The following is a 24,430-nucleotide window of genomic DNA, read 5'->3' as shown; positions in this document are numbered from 1 at the left end:
GACTGGTTTCATTTCATCTAAACGTGAACAGAATATTACAAAAAAAAAAAAAAAAAGATATCAGAACCTCATGGCTTTATTCTTGGCTTCGTTCCCGAAGCCTAGAAGAGCTTAATCAGGCCTTAGGGGCTCTTGCCAGCTCTCTTTGATAGCTTCATGTCTTCCTACCTTGTGAAGAAATGAATGAATGAATGAATGAATGAATGAATGAATGAGTGAATGAATGGTTGCTGTCATTTGAGCACATCATCAGCATGATGACATCAAGACCAAAGGGTATGTTTCCAGATCTGGCTTCTGTAGGAAGGAAACCGCCACTCATGAGTCATTTGTGACACTGCTGCCAGGATATTTTTTTTGTTGTAAGGAGTGCATAAGGACTGGGTACGTAGGCCCAGTATCTCTGATAGCAGAGAAGCAGCCTGATACTATATACCTGCCATGGTGCATCTGGCTGAAATCCCATATTTAGAGCTGTGCATACAGCAGAAATGGAATTGTTGGCAGACAATGGTGAGCATTATCTCCCTTGCTTTGATTTGGGTATTTCTATGCTGCTTAGATAACTTTTTACACTTTATAAAAATAAAAAAAGTAAGAAACAGCAGCAAGTGTAGCTTTTGCAGTCAGAAAACTCACTGTGGTAGAAACAACATGTTATCCCTCACATATTAAAAGATTTGGCTTTACTTAAGATTTTAATACTCCATACTAGCCGCGTGTTTGAACACTGTTTTTGTCTTTAAGCCCATAGGACCTTGGATAGTAAAGTTGATGGGGCAAGGCTCTCTTTTGCTTTTTGTTTGTGCAGAGTCTGGAACAGAAATGTGAGCCCATGATTATGGCTCCCTGCTGCAAGGAGAATGCAAACAACTAAGTAGTGCAGATTTTCAGAGAGGTTAGTCTTCTAACAGGTACTAAATGCAGCTTATAAAACATACCCTATACCTCTAGCATACTATTCATTTTGAAAATATTAAAAAAATTAAGCCCTCTCATTACTTTAACGTAGGATAAATAGGCCACTTTTCATCTCTCATTTTATTTCATATGTTTAATAAAAACATATGAGATCATTGAGATTATAGAAATAGATTTGGCAGCATTTTCTTATTTAGTTAGATGGAGACCTGTCACTTGGATGTAGAGCTCTCTACATAATAACTTATTTGCTCTCTGAAGAAGTGGTATTACTGGCTCAGGGCTGCATAAAGTTTGCCTGTCTAAAATGGTGCTCCATATTCTACTCCCTTATCCTAAGAATCTGAGTCTTCTATGGATGTGCAAAGACAAAATTGGTGGGTATTTGTAATAAGAGATTTCTTCTGAAGTTTCTTTCACTTCCCATGTGAGGTTTTGCTTTTTCTGCCCTTGTAAACTTTTGAGAGTTACTGTGGTGGCTTTTTTTTGTTGTGTGTTTCATTTTCGTAAATCAGTGATCTTAGAGGTTCACGAGCTGTGCTTCATTGATCTGGAATCTACAGAGAACGGAATGACAGCCCAGGCAACAGCAACACTAGTTCCCTGTAATACTGAATATCCAAAGCTATTGTAGCTAATTGTGCATTTCTTGGATATCAAATGTTATGGTTGAGGACTGCAGCCAATTTCAACTATTAGGACTGGCTTGCAAGGGAAGTTAGAGGGAGGTTACGAGTTTATCAGTGCTCTGGGTACTCTACTAAGGCCCTGCAGAGGCCATGCATGCATTCAGCACTTTGCCTGTGGACACCCCTAGTATGAGATACCTGATACCAGTTTGGTGCTGTCCTGGGTTGAGCAGCAGCAGTCATTTTTCTCCTTCTTAGGAGCTAGTACAGTGCTGTGTTTTGATCTTTTGGCCTTGGAACAGCGCTGATAACGCCGGTGTTTTCAGTTGCTGCTCGAATGTTTGGTCTGGCCAAGGACTTTCTGAGCCTCATGCTCTGCCAGGGAGGAGGGGAGGCCGGGAGGAAGCAGAGACAGGACACCTGACCCAAACTGACCAAAGAGGTATTCCATACCACAGCACGTCATGCCCAGGATGTAACGGGGAGTTACCCGGAAGGGCTGGGACTGCAGGGTTGGAGGAGGTATCGGTCGGTGCTGGGCTGGGGGGAGTGGGGCGAGTTATCAGTTGGCTGGTGTTGAGGTGTTGTATTCTTTCCTCTTGTTATTTCCTATATCATTATTATTATTGGTGGTAGCAGTAGTGATTTGTGTTATACCTTAGTTACTAAACTGTTCTTATCTCAACCCGTGGGAGTTGCATTCTTTTCGATTCTCCTCTCCTTCCCTCCAGGAGCAGGGGGAGGGCAAGAAGGGGAGGGAGTGAGTGGACGAGGTTTGTGGTTGGGTTTAAACCACGACAGGTGCCTTGCTGTAACACTGACCACGGGGGACTTTGTGTGGGGCCCTGCTCAGCACTATAACTTGCAGCTCATCCTTGCATGCTCTAAGGCAGCTTGCAGAGTCAAGGGTGCAACCCAATACACGGATGGAAGTCGATGGACTGGGAAGATAATAATCTAGTGCTGGCATCTGTCAGAGACAGGTTATGGAAATAGATGTTTTGAGGACATAATCAAGTCCTCAAATCATTACTTTTTTTCTTGGCCTTTCTCACTGCCTCTTAGTCTCTCAGGCTTTTGGCGATGTGCTCGAGCTCTGAACCAGGACTCCTGTTTCTTGACACTGGAGGTTTGCCTCAACTTTCATTCCGTTTCACAGAATCACAGAATCACAGAATCCCAAGGGTTGGAAGGGACCTAAAAAGATCATCTAGTCCAACCCCACTGCAAGAGCAGGGTAACCTACAGTACATCACACAGGAACTTGTCCAGGCGGGCCTTGAATATCTCCAGTGTAGGAGACTCCACAACCCCCCTGGGCAACCTGTTCCAGTGCTCTGTCACTCTTACAGTAAAGAAGTTCTTCCTGATGTTAACGTGGAACTTCCTATGTTCCAGTTTACACCCATTGCCCCTTGTCCTATCACTGGATATCACTGAAAAAAGCCTAGCTCCATCATCCTGACACCTACCCTTCACATATTTGTAAACATTGATGAGGTCACCCCTCAGTCTCCTCTTTTGCAAGCTAAAGAGACCCAGCTCCCTCAGCCTCTCCTCATAAGGGAGATGTTCCACTCCCTTAATCATCTTTGTGGCTCTGCGCTGGACTCCTTCAAGCAATTCCCTGTCCTTCTTGAACAGAGGGGCCCAGAACTGGACGCAATATTCCAGATGCGGCCTCACCAAGGCTGAGTAGAGGGGGAGGAGAACCTCTCTTGACCTACTAACCACTCCCTTTCTAATGCACCCTAAGATGCCATTTGCCTTCTTGGCCACAAGAGCACATTGCTGGCTCATGGTCATCCTCCTATCCACCAGGACCCCCAGGTCCCTTTCCCCTTCACTACTTTCCAGCAGGTCAACCCCCAACCTGTACTGGTACATGGGGTTGTTCTTCCCCAGATGCAAGACTCTACACTTGCCCTTGTTAAATTTCATCAAGTTTCTCCCCGCCCAACTCTCCAGCCTGTCCAGGTCTCGCTGAATGGCAGCACAGTCCTCTGGTGTGTCAGCCACTCCTCCCAGTTTTGTGTCATCAGCAAACTTGCTGAGGGTGCACTCAGTTCCCTCATCCAGGTCATTGATGAAAATATTAAACAGCACCGGTCCCAGCACCGACCCCTGAGGAACTCCACTAGTCACAGACCTCCAGCTAGATTCTGCGCCATTGACCACAACTCTCTGCCTTCTTCCTTTCAACCAGTTCTCGATCCACCTCACTACTTGATCATCAAGCCCACACTTCCTTAGCTTATCTATGAGGATGCTGTGGGAGACAGTATCAAATGCCTTACTGAAATCAAGAAAAACTACATCTACCGCTCTACCATCATCCCTCCACCTAGTCACTTCCTCATAGAAGGCTATAAGGTTGGTCATACATGACTTCCCCCTCATAAAACCATGTTGGCTGTTCTTAATGACCCCCTCATCCTTGATATGCCTAGTGATGGAGTCAAGAATAAGTTGTTCCATCATCTTTCCAGGGATGGAGGTAAGGCTGACTGGTCTATAATTACCCGGGTCCTCCTTCTTGCCCTTCTTATAGATTGGTGTGACCTTTGCCATCCGCCAATCCTCAGGCACCTCGCCCATTTCCCACGACTTACCAAAGATGATGGAAAGTGGCCTAGCAATGACCTCCGCCAGCTCCCTCAGCACCCGTGGGTGCATTCCATCCGGACCCATCGATTTACAGATGTCCAGTTTGCATAGCTGATCCCTAACCCAATCCTCATCTACCAAAGCAAACTCCTCCTTTGTCCTGACTCCTTCTGGGGCTATAGAAATCCGGGGCCCTCGGGGAGAGTCTGCAGGAGTAAAGACAGAGGCAAAGAAGGCATTCAGCACCTCTGCCTTCTTTATATCCTCTGTCTCCAGGGCACCCACTTCGTTCAGCAGTGGGCCTATATTGCCTCTTGTTTTAGTTTTATTTGCTATGTATTTGAAGAAGCCCTTTCTATTGTCTTTAACCCGACTAGCAAGATTGAGTTCCAAGGAGGCCTTAGCTGTCCTAATTGCCTCCCTACATCCTCTAACAACTGTCCTATATTCCTCCCAAGCGGCCAGCCCCTCCTTCCATAATCCATAGATTCTCCTTTTCCACTTGAGTTTGCCCAGCAGCTCCTTGTTTAACCACGCCGGTCTCCTAGATCCCTTACTTGACTTCCTACTCATTGGGACGCTCCGATCCTGAGCTTGGAAGAAGCGGTCCTTGAATGCTAACCAACTATCTTGAGCCCCTCTACCGCCTAGTACACTTTCCCATGAGACTTCCCTTAGCAGTTGACTGAAGAGGCCAAAGTTGGCCCTTCGGAAATCCAGAACTGTGGCTTTGCTAGGTATTCTATTCCTCCCACACAGGATCCTAAACTCCACCATCTCATGGTCACTGCAGCCAAGGCTGCCATTGACCGTCACCACTTCGACCAAACCCTCCTTGTTGGTGAGTACTAAATCTAGCAGCGCTGCTCCCCTAGTTGGTACGTCCACCATTTGCATTAAGAAATTATCATCAATGCACTCGAGGAACCTCCTAGACTGTGAATGACTGGCTGTGTGAGTCTTCCAGCAAATATCGGGGTAATTAAAGTCCCCCACGACGACTAAGGCATGTAGTCGCGAGGCTACTTCCAGTTGCCTGTAGAAAGCCTCATCAACTCCTTCGTCCTGATCAGGAGGTCTGTAATAGACCCCCACAACTGTATCCAGCTTTGTATTTCAAGCAAAGGCAGGGATTTTGAAGTAGTGACCTGCAGCCACTGAGGACAGTATCATCCAGTATCAGGTTATGCCTAAAAAAAGGTCTCTCTCTCTCTCCATCCTTCCCTTGGGTTAACTCTTCATACAAAGGTCTTAACACATACATTTCATGTCCCTTGAATATCTGGTGTAAACTATTGTGTTCAGTTGCTGCCAAGATCTCAGATTTTTCTTAGTATTTTGATTAATATATTAATCAAGATAATTATATTATTTTTCCTTTTATGTAAGAAGCTCTTTATGGAGTATCTTGTCATGTTGACATAAATATTTTTGCTGTCAAACGTCAGTTACCTGGAGTTTTACAATCACAGAGAACTTGATCAGGATACTTGGATTAGAAAATGAGAGCTCCATGGTGATATGTGGATGCACTTGTACCTTGTGTGTGGACATTGTGCCCAGTGCAGCAAAGGAAAAGGAAACTGAAGACCAGGATGGAGACTTCACACAACATACACATGTAGTGTTTCTCTGGAACAACATGATAAACATCTTAGGACACTTAATACAGGAATAAGAATTTCTTTCACTATTTGACTTTGAAGCTTGTAAGCTGTACCGATCATGAGGAGACTGGGTATAAATGGCAAGTAATTATGCCACCAAACAACATCGTTCATGACACCCTCATAACCATAAGAGGTCACAGTTCTTCAGCTGCCAGGCATGGCAAGCACACTGAGCTCAAGATTTAGTGGTAGCTTTAACTATAAGGCATTTGGATTGCAAGGTTCTTCTGGACCTGCAGAGTGACTTTTCCCCACTCTGTATTTGTATTTGTGAAACACAAGACATTTGGAAGGTGAAATTCAGTTCCAGTAGGATGCAGGGGGGCAAAAACAGCACTGGGAAGAATTGACGTCTTTGTTTCTGCTGCTCTTTGTTCAGTGAATATGAGCTGCTTTGTATCATATGCCTGTGAACTGTGGAGTCCTGGCACAGCTCACCCCTATGGCCACTTCACTCTTCTGTGTTGTAAGCCCTTTATAAGGCCCACATACCTTGCATCCCTTGAGTATTGTAATTGCAGTGGCTCAGCTGCAAATAGGTTTGATTTTACTCAGTTACAGAGGAAAGAGTTAGATTTTCACTGTTTAGAGTTAGGCTGGATAAGCAGGGGAGATTTTGTATATACTTTCATGCTTCTGTGTTGACAAATGAAGACCAGGCTTGGCCAATAGGAAGTTGAATTTTCTAGTAGCTGTCAATGGCTTTACCATTTTCAGATGTCATTAAAACATGTGAAAATCTATTTTATGATGAGGTTCACAGTTCTCTTATTTTGACCAACAACTTTCCTGCCCAGGAAATAGTGCAGAATGTGCAAGTTATTGTTTTGTTTCTTGTTTGGGGTTTTTGTTTGGTTGGAATTAGCGTTTTTTTCTCTTTGGCTCGAGCTGATATTTAGCGTTAGCATGCCTGGATACTTCCCTGAGGATTAATTTATCAAACACTAAATAAAACATGTCTTCTGACTGTTTTCTTTTTCCTAATGTTTATTTTCCATGCCAGTAGAGAGGTTACGTTTTTTAAATAGAAAGTGGAGGGAAAGCAAGAAAAAGACTTAATAGGAGAAGAAAGATGCTGAATAAATGAGGGATGGGGAGCCAGTCCATTGTGCACCAATGTATCACTTTCTCTTGGGAGGATAAGGAAATGACTTGTCTATAAAATTCTCATTAGCCTAAAATAAGCAAAAATCTCTTCTGGAATCTTATTAGGGAATGTCAAAGTGAGTAATAAAGGCTTGTTTTTAATGAACTGCTGAGGACACTGGCTGAGCTTTAGTGCTACTAAACTGTCTCGTACAGTCCATTTCCCTATCTTCATATGATACTCCTCTGTGCTGGGGTGTCTGGGGAAGGCAAAAAAAGGGTCATTTATCAATGTTGCTGGATTTGGAAAGACAAATGGCTTCCTGATTGTTAACTTGTCTACACGCCAATAACAAAATCTGCTATAATTTGCCTCTTTTGTTAGTCCAGTCCGCTTCTGTGTGAGGATGCTCGTGTTTGGATGAAATTGCTCTCTTTCAAATTAAAGCAGCCAGAGGCTGGTAGAGCATGTTTGAAAGTTAGGTGCTGGAGTAAGGTGTGAACACCATTAAAAAACAAAGTAGGTAAATTAGAAAATTAGAATTGATTTAACTATTTTATAATCTTTTTTTTCTTTTGTGCAGGAATGACTCAAGTCTAGAGGATCATTTTGCCTTTACGATGTGACTAGAAGGGAATTAGCAATTTCTACTGCATATACAACAGTGACCGACTTCAAAGTATTCAGTGGTTTGGTTTGATTCAGATAAGCAACTTTCAGCTTGCATGTTTATCCAGGACTTATCTGAGCTATTTGAGTTGAAGTAGGTAATTGGAACAAAACCTACAACCAACTGAAAGTTAATATTTTACATTAATAAAACACCAGTTATTTTTAAAGAAAGAATCAGGAAAAAAATTGGGACACACTCCTTGACTGATATGAATCACCTTAGCTCCATTAAAATTGATATGGACCACTGATATTTAACTTCCTTCTCTATGTGGAATCCTAAAGGGATACCATATACTGGGGTATATGTCATGGGATCCAATTTACTGGTTAATGTTGAATTTTCATGTACTCCTTAGAACATTCTCAGGCTTTTTGGGTTTCCCCTCTTGAAAACCTCCTCTATAGCCCTTTCTTTTAAAGTTTTGGTGTGAGTATGTATTCAGGCAGAGGAAGTGGATGGTTTTTAAGTGACTGTGCTAAGCTCTGATCTTTCTTGATTTATTTTCTCTTGCTCTCCCTTTCAAATGGTGGATGGAGACAGTGAGTTAATGTAATAGTATTTCCAAAGGGAATTAGAGTGGCTTTTAGGAACTTGAAGTATGTTCTGCCATGCTCTCTTGTAGAAATTGACATCAGGGACTTTGCTGATGCCTTTGGACATGAGATATTCAGTGATTGCTACTTTCCAAGCCAAATATGGTGGACCTTTAAGCATGAGTGAGCTGGAATGGCTCAACTGAGCTGGCATATGTCGTGAGGCAGGTTTCAGCCAGCTGAATTTAGGTGAGGCTCATAAACTTCCATGGTTTAGGAAACTGGGTCTGTGTTTGCATGTGTCAGCTGAGAGATGTGTACATTAAAAGTGAGGTTCAGAAAAAGTAGCCAGGATGCGGGCTTTGTTTCTTTCTCCTTTTGAAGAACAAAAGTGGGTGTAGCTCTGGGGCGTCCAAAGGGCAGAGCGTTGGGGTGCATCTCTCTCAGAAACAGAGATTGTAAAGCCCTGACTTTCTTTCCTTCTCTTCTGTTTGCCTGACATTCAGTCTTCCTCCAGCTCTCACCAAGCCTGCTTGTGTTACTGGCTAACTCTCCTCTTCCTTTGTGCTGTTTTCCTCCACTGAGCATCTTCCGAAATCCAGCTCCCACCATACTTTGTGTTGGTGCTTGCATGATGCTGCTCTGCCTCCCTTACTCTGCTGACCTGTGCCAAAGCTTGAGAGCAATCTTAGTGTCTCCAGTGCTTCTCCAGGCTGTTTCATCCTGGTATCCAAGCTCTCCCTGCCATGGTTACTTCTGGTGTGCCTCCCTTAGTGCTGCCAGCACCATGTATCAGCAACAGAAAGGGCTTGTGGGCAGGCGGAGTTTGGCTCCCTAGTTGCTGCTTTCCACAGGGGCAATGGCTGGTGCTGCAGGGCAGAGGATTTTGTAGCAGAGCTTGGCAAATGAGAGCAGTGGTGGCTGCACGAATGCACCACCTTCATGCTTTCTTGACCAGACTAATCCTTGAACTACAAATTTCAGTTCAATGTGCACATCTGTACATGTAGATTAGCCCAGGGTCATTAGCTTTCTGACAGAGGAAATGTTTTTAAATTAAAGAACATAATTGGTGAACAAATATGCAAGGTATTTTGCAGTTGCTAGTTTCCAGCCTGGCCCTTGATTCTGCACAGTGCTGAAGATATCAGACCCATCTTGTAGAATACACACACACACAGAGCGCAGCTTGTTCTGTCTTGAGAGTCCAACACACATGTAAACTCTTTCTCAGAGTGGGATCAATATGGCTCGGGCTTCTGCAACTTGAGGATGCTACACCACGTTGAACAGGCTCTGCTACTCATCCGGGTTTTCACTGAGCAGTGAGACTGCACATTAGCTGGATGTTTTTCAGAACAGGACTTCAAAACGCGTAAGAGGAGCTTAGGGCTTCCTGCATCTCTCTTGAAATGTTGGTTTGCCTGTATGAGCGCTCACACAGAACTGTATTTAATACGCTGTGAATCTGAACATTTCTTCTGTTATTCAAACTGGGGCTTTCCTACTTAAAAAGATATGACATTCAGAAATAGACTTTGTACCTTTCAATATTGGTCCAAGATCAGTGGCTCTTAGGCTACTGACCAACTCCTTTCCAAACAGACCTGTTTCAGCTTAGGCAAGTTAAATAGCCACAGCTTCTGCAAATTTCTCTTGTGTTGCTTTGTTTTTAGCCTGGAAAAAACATCTGAATACTGCAAATCCTGAAGTACAAGTCTTCTGTTGTTTAAGATCTTAACTGGAGCCAGTTAACACGTTTGAAATTGATCTTTATAAACTAGGTTTCCTTTAAATTTTGTGTTGAATTCAAAACGATTTTGTGGGGGTTTTCAGTTCCTCAGCAGCTCAGAACTGTGACCCTCAAGTTTTCTTCCACAGGTTTGCTGATGTTATTTTATAATCTATTATATATGTGTTAAAATATAAATTAAAATTTAAAATATAGATTAAAACGTTAATTTATATTAAAATATAAATATTCATATTTATAAAGTATAAATATTTAATAAATCAAAAAGATAAATTAAAAATATAAATATAAAATGTATATTTTATAATATATTTTATATGTTTACAGTTCTTTTCCTGATAACTTGCCTTAGTTTTCAGAAGGGCATAAAATGAAGCCCAGAGCAGTTCAGGTCAGTGCACCCTACACAGAACAGAATGACATAGAGTAGCTGCTGAGGTGGCATGTAGGAAGAGGATGGTGCTGTGGGCATCACCAGACTGACTGTAGTTTTGTGCTTGGTGGGTCTCTGTAGAAGTCTGTGTTTCAAAGTCTCTGGCAAGACTCCTCTTTGTTTCACAGTCTTTTTGATCAAGCTCATTTTGGATAAAATAGACTAGGAAAAAGCCTTTGGAGAGTAAATGGAAAATGGGCATTTTTCCTGCAGAGAACAGCATATGTGTTGCTTCTAATTGTATTTATTTATTTCTGTATTTATTTCAGAAACACTTTCTGTCTCCAAAGAATTAATTTTTAATTGAAACAATTTTACATTCGTAAGCTGTTTTGAAACAAATATTTATTCCAGTCAGTATGTCTTTTCTAGTTGTGCTTTTCTGTTGAGCTCTTTTATTCTTGTGTTCCTTTTTGGGTTTCCCTTTATGCAGAATACCAGAAAAGAGTGCAAGAGTGGGAAGGGAAGCTAATAGGAACATGTAATAAAAGTGTGGAAAGTAATGTTTATTTTATTTTGAACAAATGGCTCAATGAGGCTTCATTTTGCACAAAAAAGTGTGTGCTGAGCCTGTCCCCAGGCAAGCCAACCTATTTTCTGTTAACAAAGTTGTCATGTAACACAGAAAGACATGTCAAGCCCCAAACCCTGTGGGACTCTGAAATGGCCCCACTCAGAGATCCACTTCCCACACAGAAGAGCTTGATGCCTTTTAGTTGGTGTGGATGTTGATCCCTTCTGTCAAGGAAGTGAAAAGGTATAAAGGAGGTATAAAGGAGGTATAAAGGTATAAAGGTATAATGTCAGTTTGTCCATGCTGAGCTGCCCTGGCTGAAAAGCTCTTCCCAGGGTGTTTGGTTAACGGATGAGGATAGCATGGCCAGGATGGGATGCTGTGTGTTTCCAGCTCTTCTCTTGCCCTCTCTCCTTCCTCTCCCCCCTCCACTACGAGTGGCAGAGGAGCTCCTGAATGGGCTGCAGAATAAACACCATTTTTGGGTAAATTGTAATTAATTTTCCTTCGCCTTGAATAGTCATAGTAAGGAGTTTGGCAAGTCAAGCATCAGAGCAGATGGTGGTGGTGCTGCCAGTGCCAGCCCTCCCAGGACGTGGCCCTTCTTGTCAGTCCCAGCTCTAAGCTCTACCTCTTCTGTTCACTCAGGAGAGAGGATGGGTTGCATTTAGGATGCTGCTCTGTGATTCTCAGCAGCAGCCTCCCATGACATCATTGTGTTCAGCTGAACTGATGTGCTTCTGTGTCTTCCTCTAGATTGCAGTTTTGGAGGAAATACATACAACAGCTCTATGAAATGGCACCACCGCAGCAATCCCTGTGTTACATACCAGTGCCAGGTAAGGATGTCATCAGCATCGTGCTAATGGAGTTGTGAGCTTTTCCCATGAAATTCTGAGCCTTTTTTTTATCTGCTTCAAGTAACCTGAAATATTTTATTCCCAGAGCACGATATGGACTTTGCGTTTAAAGTAGTTTAAATCCACTCAGATGCAGCTAGCTATTACCGAACATTCAGAAGGATAGATTTTATGTGACTTGAGTATCACAATACCAAAACACTGCTGAAGGAGAGGGACACAGCCATGCCATATCCTGCTGTCTTGATATTGAAATAAGTCCTCTTTTTCTCAGCATGCTAAGCCTTTTGTGAGATACAAATGATTTTACTAAGTAGTATTTCACTAAGCAGACACTTTTGTGTTTATGGGTTTTACCTGGGATGTTCTTTTAAGAGAAGCCCACAACAGAATCTTCTTTTCCTGAGCTCCTGCACTGGGAAATACTACTACCCAGTAGTGTATTTGGTAGCTTGTCTATCTGCTACCATGGCATTTGCAAGATTGTCCATTTTCCAGCACAAAACAAGGAAGCATGTAGGAAATTTTAGTTTCTGTCTGTGAATAGGTCTGGTATTTTTTGCTGACAATTTGATCTGGTTTTAATAGTAACACTCAAGGCAGCTACTAAGAATTGCAGCTGTTGGAAAGAGGAGAAAGGAATGAGTATGAAGCTCTTCTACAAACAGGAGAAGAGAGTTTCAAGATGTTTCTGTTTTTCTGTGATGCTTCTCTCTATGAAACACACCTGTGTTTTTAAAGAGGCATACACTGAGAAGGATGAAGTTAGAGCAGCTGTATTCTGTATTCTTGCACATAATGAAAAGATACAGTGTGAACTCAGATACTCTTACAACTACTAACTACATGAAATGAGCAATTCTTTATAGCGTGTTTCAGCACCTAAAAGCAAAACTGGGTGATGGTGTTTACCCTTGATCCACACAGTTCCTTTGGCTTCAACTGCAAAACAAGAAAATAGCAGCCTTTTGTACACAGATCCTCACACCCAGATTTGTTCAGGAGGACTCTTGACTTCTCCAGCAAGGAGTACAGGAAATGTTAATTTGCTAATACTTATCAGGCAAAGCATCAAAGATAAGCGTCTCCCCTCTACAGAGCAAGATGCTTTTATCTGCTTTCTAGGTCTTTTTAACTCCAAGGGGAGAGGGACGAGAATGCCTTGTGTTTGGCCTATGTTCACCCGAGCTGCATGGCAGATTATTGAGCTTGAGGATTCCTGATAAAGCGGGATTCCTTTTCCTAAGAAGGTGCTTAGTTTCTTACCTGATGCATTTTAAGGCAAATCCTGTGACTGGAGTCAGAGAGACTCAAGTGGATCTTTTGACTGTGGATTAACCTGAATTCCTGATACAAGGCAGCAGGTACAGAAAGAAAAGAGGTTTTGAAATTCAGTTCTTTGTGGCATGTGCTGGGCTTTAAATGTACCACTAGTAGTAGTGGATTTTTGCTTGTTAAAGCAACCTCAATGCAAACAGTGAACATGTCTGATCTGCTTCTTTTTCAGGAAGGAGTGATAGTAGAGTCGGAGGTACAGTGTGTTGTCCCTTGCAAAAATCCTACCAAACTCATAGGAATGTGTTGTCCTGTGTGTCCAGGTGAGATTTCATAGGGAGATGCTGTTCCACATGTACAATTGTATTTCTAATGATAAGCATCATTATCTGGGAGACTGCCTCTAAGTTCTCCATTATACTTGACAAAAATGGAGGCCAATGGCTTGCAATCCATTAAATGACAGACCAGGCTTAATATCTTTTAGTGCAGCACAGGCAGACTATTGCATAGGCAATAGCTTGTGTCAATATCCACAGGTATATTTATGTCATTTTTCAGAGGGTCTGTCAATTGGATTTTCCTGGCTGATGGCTGGGGTTGTGTTAGGAGGGAAAAATATAAGAGTAATCCTGAAAAAGAAGACTACCTTTGTGAGGCTAATTGCTACCTATAGGCTAATTAGAGGCTTTGTAGGTAAGCACTGCTCTGCTTGTGATAACAATGGGTTTATTATATTCTAATCAGTTATAATTTCTGCCAACATACAAGCTTGGAGGTAAGAACCAGTAGTAAAAGACAAACAACTTGGAAAAGTGTTTTAAAGCCACTTTCAATGGAAGACCTGACTTAGTCTCGACTTCATTGGTGCAAATTTGTCTGCTGTAGAAGGATGTGTTGTTTTCCCCAGAAGATATCTGGGGGTTCTCAAAGCCTTTGTAAAGGCTTCTGAAGTATTTGTATCAGAGAGGATGGTATGATTTACTTTTCATATTGTCCTATGGTGGGGTTATAGAGTATTGTTACAGAGAAAAGGCAGTGTGCTGTCCTGAGCTAAACTTACCCAAATGCTATTTTCCAGGTTGTATATTTGAAGGGAGACTTTACAATGAAGGAGAAGAATTTAGGCCTGAAGGAAATAAATGTACCAAGTGCTCTTGTATTGTAAGTATTTGCCTTTTGGCACTGTATCTACCTGTATGAACTTCAAAAGGCACATTATTATTGCCATAACAAAGCAAAAAATATAAGGAATTCAACACTACTATGCATTCTTCTCCTAGAGTTCAGTTTTCTGTTAAAGACTTCACTGTACTAATACATTCTATCACTCATATTCTGAATTTATCATCTTTTTTATGAACTTACACTGTACACAAAGCATGGTATTTGGAAGAGGCTCAACATGTTAAATTAGTGATGTTTTTTTTTTTGTAGTGGGATCATGCAGGAAGAGACAGAAAGCTTTTTGGGCTTCATCTATCGATCAACATTTATTAACTGTTTCCTTGGAAGGATCTTTTGCAAGGATTCCTTTCAGCTGTATATGGCAAGGGCCTTTGCTCTGAATTACTGAGTGAAAGGATAAGGGCAGCCTCCTTAGGCTGTCCCAGGTGGATTTTGGCTTAATGCTTAATGAAAAGGTCATATCCTGGAATTTATTCTTGACTAGCAATAATATAGAGAGGAAGTAATAATTGCATCCTTTGGGTAATGAACGCAGGCTTCTCTTTCACTTCCATTAAGTTTAAAAGATAACGCTATATGAGTTGGGGCAGATAACTTTGACTTCCTTGGTGTGATCAGTGAGACCACTAAAATGCAAAGTTCAAATCACTGCTTTTGTTGCAATTGATGAGCTGGTTATCAGCAGAAAATGCGAGGCTGTGGAATTTACATTTCAGTAGCATACCAAGAGTTTTGTCAGTACCAGGCACAGCTCTCCTGCCTCATGAAAATAAAATAACAAAGGGAGAAGGATAGAACTCAAAAATTAGTATGTATTTGTACGTAGACACACATACACACTTGTCATGAAGCTGCTGCAGAGAACTCGGACTCTTATGGGGAAAAATACCTGGTGATGTGCAAAATTAATTTACACTAAATCATCACTACTGTTGTGGAGAATTGGGCTGCTCAGGTAATTGTGTTTTGTTGTTCCTTTGGTGTGGGTTTTTATTTATTTATTTATTAAGCTTTAATCCCGTAATAATGAAAATATGCCATCACAGTGATATTATATGCCTTGGGCTTCAGTTCAGTCCCAGGCTGACGAAAGTTGCTCCCTCTGTACTTGGTTAGTCCTCCACTCACTTCAGCTTCAGCTATAAAGCAGTAGCTTTCCTTAGTCATGTTCCTCAAGGGAAGACAGGTTTGAATGGTTGAGAAGTCTGCAGAGACATGCTTGAGTATTTTCAGGCTGTGCTTCGCTCTTCCGTAAGCGCTGCACAGATACTGCCTATTGCCCAGATGTTGGTGTGCCAATATCTCCTTTATCAACTTTTCTTTGCTCCCTAAATAACAAAAGTAACGGTGCCAAAAAGAACATGGGAGGTGGGAGATATTTGGGCAGAGCGATATAAAGAAATGTAGGAACACAGGGTCAGACCTGAGGGTCTGTCTGACAGTTACCAGTGTCAGCTATGTTAAAGAAGGAGACACATAAGCTACTGATAGTGAGACATTTAAAGTATCGGGTAGAGGCCTAATGACCCCTTCTGAAACAGAAGGCATGATGGGTTTGGATGTTCATGACACCTGTATAAAATGTCCATCTCTAATGCTGAATGTTACTGACAACAAAAGAAATAGCATCTGTGCATAAGCCATACCTGTCCTGCCTTGGCTCTCTCTGCAGTGCCTTTTTTTACCCTCTCACCCTTTTCCTTCGGAATTTGGGAATTCCTGTGCAATTTAAATGCAAAGCAAATAACAGGAGCATCCTCAGGGCTGTGATAGCAGCTTGCTGCCTGCTTTACATCCATTCCCTTTTGGGAATGGGTCTCCAGTTAATCTCTTATCTAAGCAGCTGGTGGATGTCTTATTTAGAGATACATATCTAGCCATGCGATGTGATGTGAACAGGCTTGTGTGTGATGTGCTGCAACTTGTGCAGGCTGTAACAGATGAAAGGTAGCTCCTCACTGCAGGTTTCTTCTGGGATTTCAGATTGTAACTATTTAGTGAGTCTTTTGTGGAAGTGCGGCAGAGGAAGTGGCCTGGCATGTATTACTGCCAAGGTATGTTGGAGGAGTGGTGTAAGGATTCAAGCCACTTTCACTTAAGGGTGAATTCTGCTTTTTACCTGGGAGCAAGCTTTTCTAATGGTGCATTATTCTGGACTCCATAGGCCATCGTTGTCCCAGGCGTAGCTCAGCCTGAGGCTGCAGGCTGCATTGAACAGGAAAAAAGTAAAGAGGGATGGCGGTGGTTTGTTTTCCTGGAGAGATGTAGCATTGTTCCCCATTCACTAAATGTATTAAAATGAGAATTACTTACAAAAAGGGAATTTTACAATTGCAGAATGCACTTTAAAGCACATTTCAGCAAGGCTGAGCTGCAGGGCACAGTCTTTGGAAAGCTCTTTGGTAGTTCAAGTTTGTGGTATTTCCAACTCGGAGCAGTGCCTACTAGATACTATTGAGCTCCTAAAGTATGTGAAATGGTTGATAAGGTGTTTTTTTGTTGTTGTTTTATCATGCATGGCCCCAAAGGGTAGGGAGAGCAATGACATGGCTACACATGGGTGCTTCACTTGGTCCTTACCTGCCATGCACTCAACCAGTTAATACAGTTTCTGTTTAACACCACTTGTGGTTGTAGTTAATGTCTACTGAAAACCAGCCCAAACCCACTAAACTCATTTCATGGAGGTCACTGAAACAACCCATTAGCTAACAAGTTTTGGGTTGCTACTGAGCCAGGCCATGCTTGTGGCAGCAAGGCAGAGATGAAAGCCCTCGTATTCCATTACCGCTCTCTGGAGCTAGCGGCTCCTTGGGGCGACTGGGATTTCTTGCTGAATATGAAAATGTATCACCTCTCACTCAATGCATATTGCCTGTCAGGGGCAAATGAGCTGGCTTTTAATGACTTGGGTTCTCTGGGGAGAGGCATTTGTGTAAGAAAGGTGGACGGGATAATAGGGATCTCCTTGTAGCCCAGCTGAAACCAGCTGTATCACAGTAATTCATCTGCCTGGCCTGTTCCTTGCTTTCCGTGATAGGCCAGCAGCCTGTTCTAGAGAAACCTTGGATATTTTCCCTACCATAAGCACCTACTTAAGTGAAGGACTGGCCGCTTTAATCAAGTGTTATTTCTCAGATACCACTTTTATGAGGTTGAGAGTGTGTTTCTGCTTGCACAGTGAAAGCACTTGGCTTACATGTTCCCTTTCCTACCGCCTGCATTAAAATAGCCAGACTGTGATTATCTTAAATGTTTTCATTTTCTCTTTTGATGTAGTGTGTTTGGGAAAAAAAATAAATAGTGGAGGTGGAAGGAGAGGGAGACAGGGAGGAGGGGAGGAGAGGGGGTTTGGCAGGAGAGTGACCTTGCATGAGACTGGTAACCATGGAGAAGCTTATCTCTGAATGGTAGAATCCAAACTCATAACTAGCCCCATCTGACTCACACCCTTGTTACCCAGACCGTGGGCGCTGCATGTTTTGGCATGCGAGGCATGCGATGGTACGAGGTACCACCATGCTGGGAGTATGCAGCACTATGGAGATGCCACAGCCCAGGACCTGTCTTCCTCCACACCCCTGCTTGGAAACAGTTGGAGGCTGGATTACTGGATTATGGCATTGCTGGGATGGCCAAGGGCTGCAAGCAGGAAGGGTTGCACTGTCTGCCTGCCCTGCAGAGAGGCAGAAAAATCAACATGTTCAAGTATACCTTTGCAGATGAAATACTGCATCTATGAGGCAGTGGAACAGGATGCCCATAGAAGCTGTGGCTGCCTCATCCCTGGCAGTGTTCAAGGCCAGGTTGGATGGGGCTTGGAGCAACCTGCTCTAGTGGAAGGTGTCCCTGCCTGTGGCAGGGGGCTGGAACTGGCTGAGCTTTAAGGTCCCTTCCAACTGAGATAATTTTATGAGGCACGTTTCAGGGACGACTGTTGGCAGCATGGTTATAGATGTTTGGTCCCCAAGCGGCATTGTTTCACAGAAGCAATGCTGGCCTCTTAGGTGCTATTCCAAAACGATTCGAAGCAAGTGAAACCCAAACTACCTGAAGCAAAGCATGGGAATTTGGGGCCCTTGGAGAGCCAATTTAAAAACAGCCTCTGCTTGATCTCCTTTGCATCACTGGGGGTTTTACACTGTTGCTCAGGCAGGCTCAGAGGGACTCAAGATGCGCAGAGCTCCTGGTCTGCAGGTGTACTTGTGGGTCTGTACAGGAAATGTCTTGTCACTTATGTTCCTGAGTGCTAGGGTGCAAAAACTGCATAATGAAAGTTTTGCACAAAGAAAAGGAAATGGCACCAAGAAAATCTCTTTCTAAATCAATGAGTAACAGGCGTTGCAACTGTGATAAGTAATGAGAAACTACATATGTTAGTGCTTTGGACACAGAGGGTGGAATTCATCTTGTCTAACTCCAGCCATACAGAAGTAATGTGTCTGCTCTGATCTCCTTATCTGGGCTTCTCTTAGCAGAAAGAGAGAGGTGGGATGGATTACTCCCTGCAGATGCCTATCTTCCTCCACGAACTACTGGGGGAGCCTTCCCGGCTCCCTGATCCCTGAGATGGCTGAAGATAGCTGAGATGGATCCTGCCGTTGCAGCCAGCTGGGTGATCAAGCACCCTGATACAGCTGTAAAGGCTTGACTTTAACAGGTATTTGGAGCTGCTGAAATACATTGCCATCTCAGTGGACTGCAGGGGATGTACTCCAGTTTACTGGTAAACTCAGGGGAACATGCAATTAAATGTATCCTCAGTGAAGCCTGGTAGCAGAAGCTGTGTCCAAGTTCAGATTTCTGTCCTCAGTGCAGTGCCAAATGCTGATCTTCCCAAATTTCCATGCACTCCAGCTGCTGTGAGTCAGCTCCAAACTCCAGCAGATGCTGTCTGCCCCTACTTCAGGGGCTAAGAAATGGTGACAGAGTTGTAAGTCAGGGGTAGAAAAGCAAAGAGCTAGTCTTTTGGTAGGAGGGCTGTTCACTTTCTTGATGTTAGTGACAAGTAGAAGTGATTGGCTTACGGGCAGCTGCAAATGGGGAGCAGTAGATGTTCAGAAATGGGCAGCACAGGTTTGCTCAATGTATCTGTCTGGGCACCCCCCACCTTAAGCCTGCAGATGTTTTGCAAGGCCAGAAAGTTTGTTTTTCTGACTAGTCTAATAAAACCACAATCTTCCAGGTATGTGGAGATGTATGGCTGTGCAGGTAGGTATGGCAGAGCAAGGACTGGCTATGTGCCGAACTTCAGCGAGAAAAACAATGTGGCATTAACATGCATCACTGTTTTTAATCTTTCTTTTGATTTCTCTCAAAAATGCAAAAATTTTCTCCAAAAATGTGTCTTTGAGAAAACGTTCAATAATTTTAACAAAACTCTTGGAGTAAAGTTAAAAATAAAATTAATCGCAATGTTTCTGAAATACAGGTAAACCCTGGGATAGCAACGCATGTGGCCGTAACTCAGTGTAGTTGTTCAGTGTGAATGATTTTTATTCATAAGCACTTCAAATCTCAGACTTTAGAAAACATCTTTCTGTGGCAAGGTCTCATTTCCTTCCTCTAGTTCTTCAGTCCTACATCTACCTGCAGAGCTTCCCAGATCACCTAATCTGAGGGTGTTCCCAGCTCCCTTCATGATGCTTTTAATTTTGGTAAGGGTTGAAGGGACCATTCTGTGCAGCAAGAGACTGTGCCCAGTTTGGGCACATTTCCAGGGGAGTAGAGATACTGAGCAGCTTCCTGAGGATGCAGATGATTCTTTAATGATTGCCCAGAACAGGCAGCATCTTTCTCATAGCCCTTCCTTCCTCTGAGCCTTTAGCTCTCTCTCTTCAGTTCAGTTCTTCATTGAACTGAATCCTACCCTTCAGGATTCAGTTCAAATTGACCTTCCATGCTTTAGCATGATCTGTGCTCCCATAGCTGTGCTGTACCTCCAGCTGTTCTTCTTCCTTCTCCATTGTTTCACATAGGCACACTACCCAGTTGTTACTATTTTTGAGATGGCATCTATGATCACCAGTCAAAGATGAGTGCCCATTGTGCTTTATATCATAAGGACATTTGCTCCCATTGCCAAGAGGAGAGTGTAGCAGAAGAATGTGAAGAGAGATAAAAGTGATTTGGCAGATTTCTGTGGGGAATTTTTCCTGCTGGGAAAGGAGTGTGGAAATGCTGATAAACTGGAGGAAGGAGCTCTGCCTTTATAAGGTTCTTATTCAGACAGAGAACTGTCTTTCCAGTCTGATGATCTGAAATGGTATTGTGATGATTAATGAATTAAGTGATACTAGAAGCCATGAAAGACTTAAAACTTCTGGGTACCTGAAGGGCCTGAGTATATGCTGATTAGCAGCACTGAAAGAACAACCTCTTGCAGTACAGAGAAAAGGCATCCAGGGCTTTTTATCATTCAAAGGAAAGGAATGCACAGAGCAGGATGGATTTTGCACTCCTAAACTATATAAAGAAAAGAAATAATGCAGGTTGATCACTTTTAAAAGCTTATACCTCGAGTGTAGGTTGCTGCTGTTCTTGAGAGCAAAGGGAGAGAGCTTGTGCTGTCAGGTGTCTGTCCCTTGTCTTGTTAAACTGTTCCTAATTAAGAGGCTGGGATTGATTCTTCTTACTGACTAGGAAGAATTAAGTACACAGAGCTTTAACAGTACAGGAGAGCTGTTAACAGGCAGCCTCTAGTGAGGGGACTCTTTTTTTCTGGCATTGGGCTGCAATGAAGACTGCAGGCATCTATGCTCTAACTCACTCCTTGCAAAGGCAAGAACTATCTTTGAGAGAAAGCAAAGCAGTAAGATGGCAGAAAACCAAAGAAACTGGTTAAACTGAGCAAACAAACAAACAAAAGAGCCTGCTGACCAGCAGGGGATGAAAGGGTTGCATGTGGTTGTAGAAGTGCCCAGCAAAGACACAGGTTTTATGTGAGATGGCTGTAGCAGTTGTTGTAAGTGGCTTCAAATGGGAATGCGGGTGGTATCTCGTGGGAACGCTTGTGTGCAGAATTGATTCAGGTCTAAAAGATTCCCACAAGTTGTGGTAGGAAGCAGTAAAAGCAATAGCTTGTCAATTAACAGGGCCTTTGTTTGCCAAACATTTTATGGAGAGTCCAAGAACCTTCTGGCTGGTATTACAATGAAGGAGAGGCTGAGAAGAGCAGGAATGCTTGGCTTTCATGTTTGTCACCCTTTCAGTTTAAATAAACTTGGATGTCACAGACTTGGAGGTTGTTAGCGGGTAACAATAGCTAATGGTTGTAAACTTGCACACAGCTCTCTGTGTCCTGAGACAAGATACTTTAGTCTGCACAGTCCTCCTAAATGAATTAACACAAGAGAGCTTAATTAACTGCCTAACACCTACTTGGTTTCCTCTCTGATTTTCAAAAGAGAAAGTAATTAAGGATTGGAGATGATACATGGTTACATGTGGGGCTTTGGGGTTTGTTTCCCCCTCTTTCTCTTAAGTCTGACCACTGTATCACTTTGGGTGCTGTATTTTTGTAGTTAATTGTGCTGTTGCTGTTGACTTTGCTCATATTTCATGTTTTTCATTGATCAGTGAAACTTGAGATCATTAAGTTTGAATTGCTGTTGAGCTCTAGTGTGATTGCCAAATTCCATCTTGACTTGCTGCCATTTTGCCTATATTCTCCTTGCTCTTTCCACTGCGTCCTACATTGTTGCTTTTGTTTTCTGCCCTGGATGCAGCTTGTGTGGATAGGGGAGCAAGTTTCCAACCCCATCTATGAACTATTCTTCAGCTGGGATATGTGATAAATGAACATTTCTTACAACAAACCAGTCATTTAGAAAGTGCTTGTCAAAACTCCTTGGATTTCATCAACATGAACATATTTACTACTGTTGTTGCCTTATTTAATGGTGAAAAACAAACACATTGGGTAGTAAAAGGGAAGAAAATGATGCCCAAGAAATTATTTTCAGGATTGTGACAGGCTGTAACTTTTTTATACAACTCATTCTCTTAGGCTGAGAGCAGAATAGGCAGAATAATTCAGTGGCTGTCAAAACAGACATAGGAAACAGAAAAGGAAAAACAGAAAGTGTTTTGAGATGTGACAGTGATTTATTTATAGTGCCTCTAACCTGTCAGAACTAAAATGTGTCTAGGAGCCAAACTGCCATAACACTTTTGGCACTCTGCTGTGGGTCTGTCAGTCTCAAGGAAAGATGCAGACATCCTTGCAGGCAACTTGGGTTTGTGGTCAGCAGTGGGTCGTACAGCCCCAGCTTCCACTGTAGGTGCTTCAATACGAAAGGTTAGTCCTTAAAAATGCTTTCCAGCTCTAGTGATAGACAAAGCCTGTGCATCTTAGCTTTCTTCCAGGAAGTCATGCTCCCATGGTACCTAAAGTTCTGTCCCAAACATGACTAGAACACCATTAAACTTGACAGTCCCAAGCTTCATTGAAAGCCCAAGAAGTTTTCAGCTCTCTGCCAGAAGCTTTGTAACGAAGCTTTGAGATTTTCTACAGAAAACAGATGTATGTAGGGATTTTGTATTTTTCTTTTTTAACTGGCGTTCAGTGGTGTTGCTCAATATTTTGTGCTAAAATCATTGAAATGGAAATTTCTTTATCACTCGTACTTGGGCATCAGAGCCAACGCGATTGAAAATGCAAAGTCCAGATTTCAGCAGACTCAGATCTGATGCTTGAGGTGTCTGAGGCCGAAGGGATTTGAGTAGGTTACATGCTTTGTGTGGCTTCTTTTCCATTTTTTCTTTTCTTTCTTCAGAGCACAGTACCAGGAGTTTTCTGAGAGTAGGACAGAAGCAAATGTGCCTGTGCCAATAGTATCTTTCTTCACAGGAAAAAACAGAGCTGGCCTCAGCTCTGAAAGCATGGCAATGAGGGGACTCTTGTTCCTTTTACCATCCTCTGCCTTCCACCCAAATATTCCACATGCTGAATAGAGTCTTGACAATGAGACAATGTATGGGATAACGGTTATTTCCAAGAAGTCTGAGGATTCTGTGCTTTCAGCACTCAGTCTGTCCTCTGCTCCCTCTCCTCGTTGTAGTGTAGCTTTCCTTTTCCTGGATACAGCTGAACAGCGATTCTTCCTAGTAATCTCAGTTACCGATGCACTATTTATTCTTTCAGCAGCCAGCTGAGCTGCTCTGCTCTCTGTCTTTTGAGGTCAGGTTTTCTTAATTCCCTAGGGTTCCTGCAATCTACCATTCCTCCCCCATCTAGGTTTTTTGGTGCTGCACTTAAGCAAGTATGGGTATGTACATGTCTGGAACCATGCAGGGAGGGAAAATCCTGTGTTTAGTGTATCTTCTGCTATCCACTGCTCTTTGTAGTTGACATGCACGTGTAAAACTTCTTATCAGCAGTACTTGCACCACATCTGCTACTATGGCTTTGTTTTTTGGTCTGTGAACCTGATTATAAGACAGTGAGCATTTTATAAAGTAGCTAAACGGGAATAGGACTCATAAAAGTTGACACCTGGTGGAAACCAAGCCAGGGAGGCATTTTCTTTCCCCGTGGTGTTGTTACATTCCTCGTGGTCAGCAGTAATAGCTCTGCCTCCTGAAGTATGGGCTGTGGGGTTTTACTCTGTTCTAATGGGCATTGCTTAAAGATTTAGTGTTTATGGTGTTTGGAGGACACATTCTTGCTTCTTGAGTGCTCAGCGCAGCAGAGGTAACAGCAAGCAATTATATAAAATGAGGAGTAAGTTACAGGCTAATTTGAGGGCCGAGGGGGACAGAGGGAGAAGAAACATGCTTGTGCATTAGCAGGAGTAGTGTCAAGCTCTGTAGCAGGTTTGCTGTTGTTCCCCTGAGACTGTTTTTGCAGTGCTTCTCTGAGTCAAATGAGAGCCTAATAGGGATACTATTAATACACCCAGTGACCAAAAGTACTTTTTGCAGTTTTCATAATGAGTGCCTGTGTTTCTATTTCTGTGTATCTATCTCATCCAGCTGCCTCACATTGCTGTCAATCTCTGGGAAATCCTTTATCTCAGACTTTCTTCAAACTTACAGAAAGTGGCAAAGTAGACTTGGATCTTGCTTGTTCCCTGATACTGCCCTTCAGACTTTAGTGAATAGCCTGGTGTACTCTGATAATAATAAATACTTACTTCCTTGTCTGACTTCTCATGGAGGGCAATGGATTTCAAACAGAGAGGGCATTCCCTTCTCAGGATGTGACAGGGTTTAGTGGGGGAAAGCCAAGCCATGCTGAGGAAATAATTTCTTCCTTCTTGATGCAGTAGCAAAACAACATGT

General features: G+C 42.7%; 1 protein-coding gene across 8 annotated transcripts in view; it reads left to right on the top strand.

Annotated features, from left to right (window-relative positions):
* BMPER (BMP binding endothelial regulator) overlaps positions 1–24,430 on the top strand; it is a 148,284-nt gene that overhangs the window by 28,585 nt on the left and 95,269 nt on the right. For 5 of the 8 annotated variants that reach the window (XM_065665813.1, XM_065665810.1, XM_065665805.1 and 2 more), the window contains 3 exons: positions 11,580–11,662; positions 13,191–13,281; positions 14,040–14,122. In XM_065665813.1, coding sequence (XP_065521885.1) covers positions 11,580–11,662; positions 13,191–13,281; positions 14,040–14,122 — 257 coding nt within the window. Of the gene's footprint in view, positions 1–7,497; positions 7,594–7,660; positions 7,682–7,855; positions 8,373–11,579; positions 11,663–13,190; positions 13,282–14,039; positions 14,123–24,430 lie in introns of those variants that run through there. The other 3 variants (XM_065665809.1, XM_065665812.1, XM_065665808.1) reach the window with 3 other exon arrangements.

Source organism: Lathamus discolor, chromosome 2, assembly GCF_037157495.1.
Source record: "Lathamus discolor isolate bLatDis1 chromosome 2, bLatDis1.hap1, whole genome shotgun sequence".
Lineage (NCBI taxonomy): Eukaryota > Metazoa > Chordata > Aves > Psittaciformes > Psittacidae > Lathamus > Lathamus discolor.
Note: the sequence above shows the minus strand (reverse complement) of the source record. Positions and strands in the feature narration are given on the sequence as shown.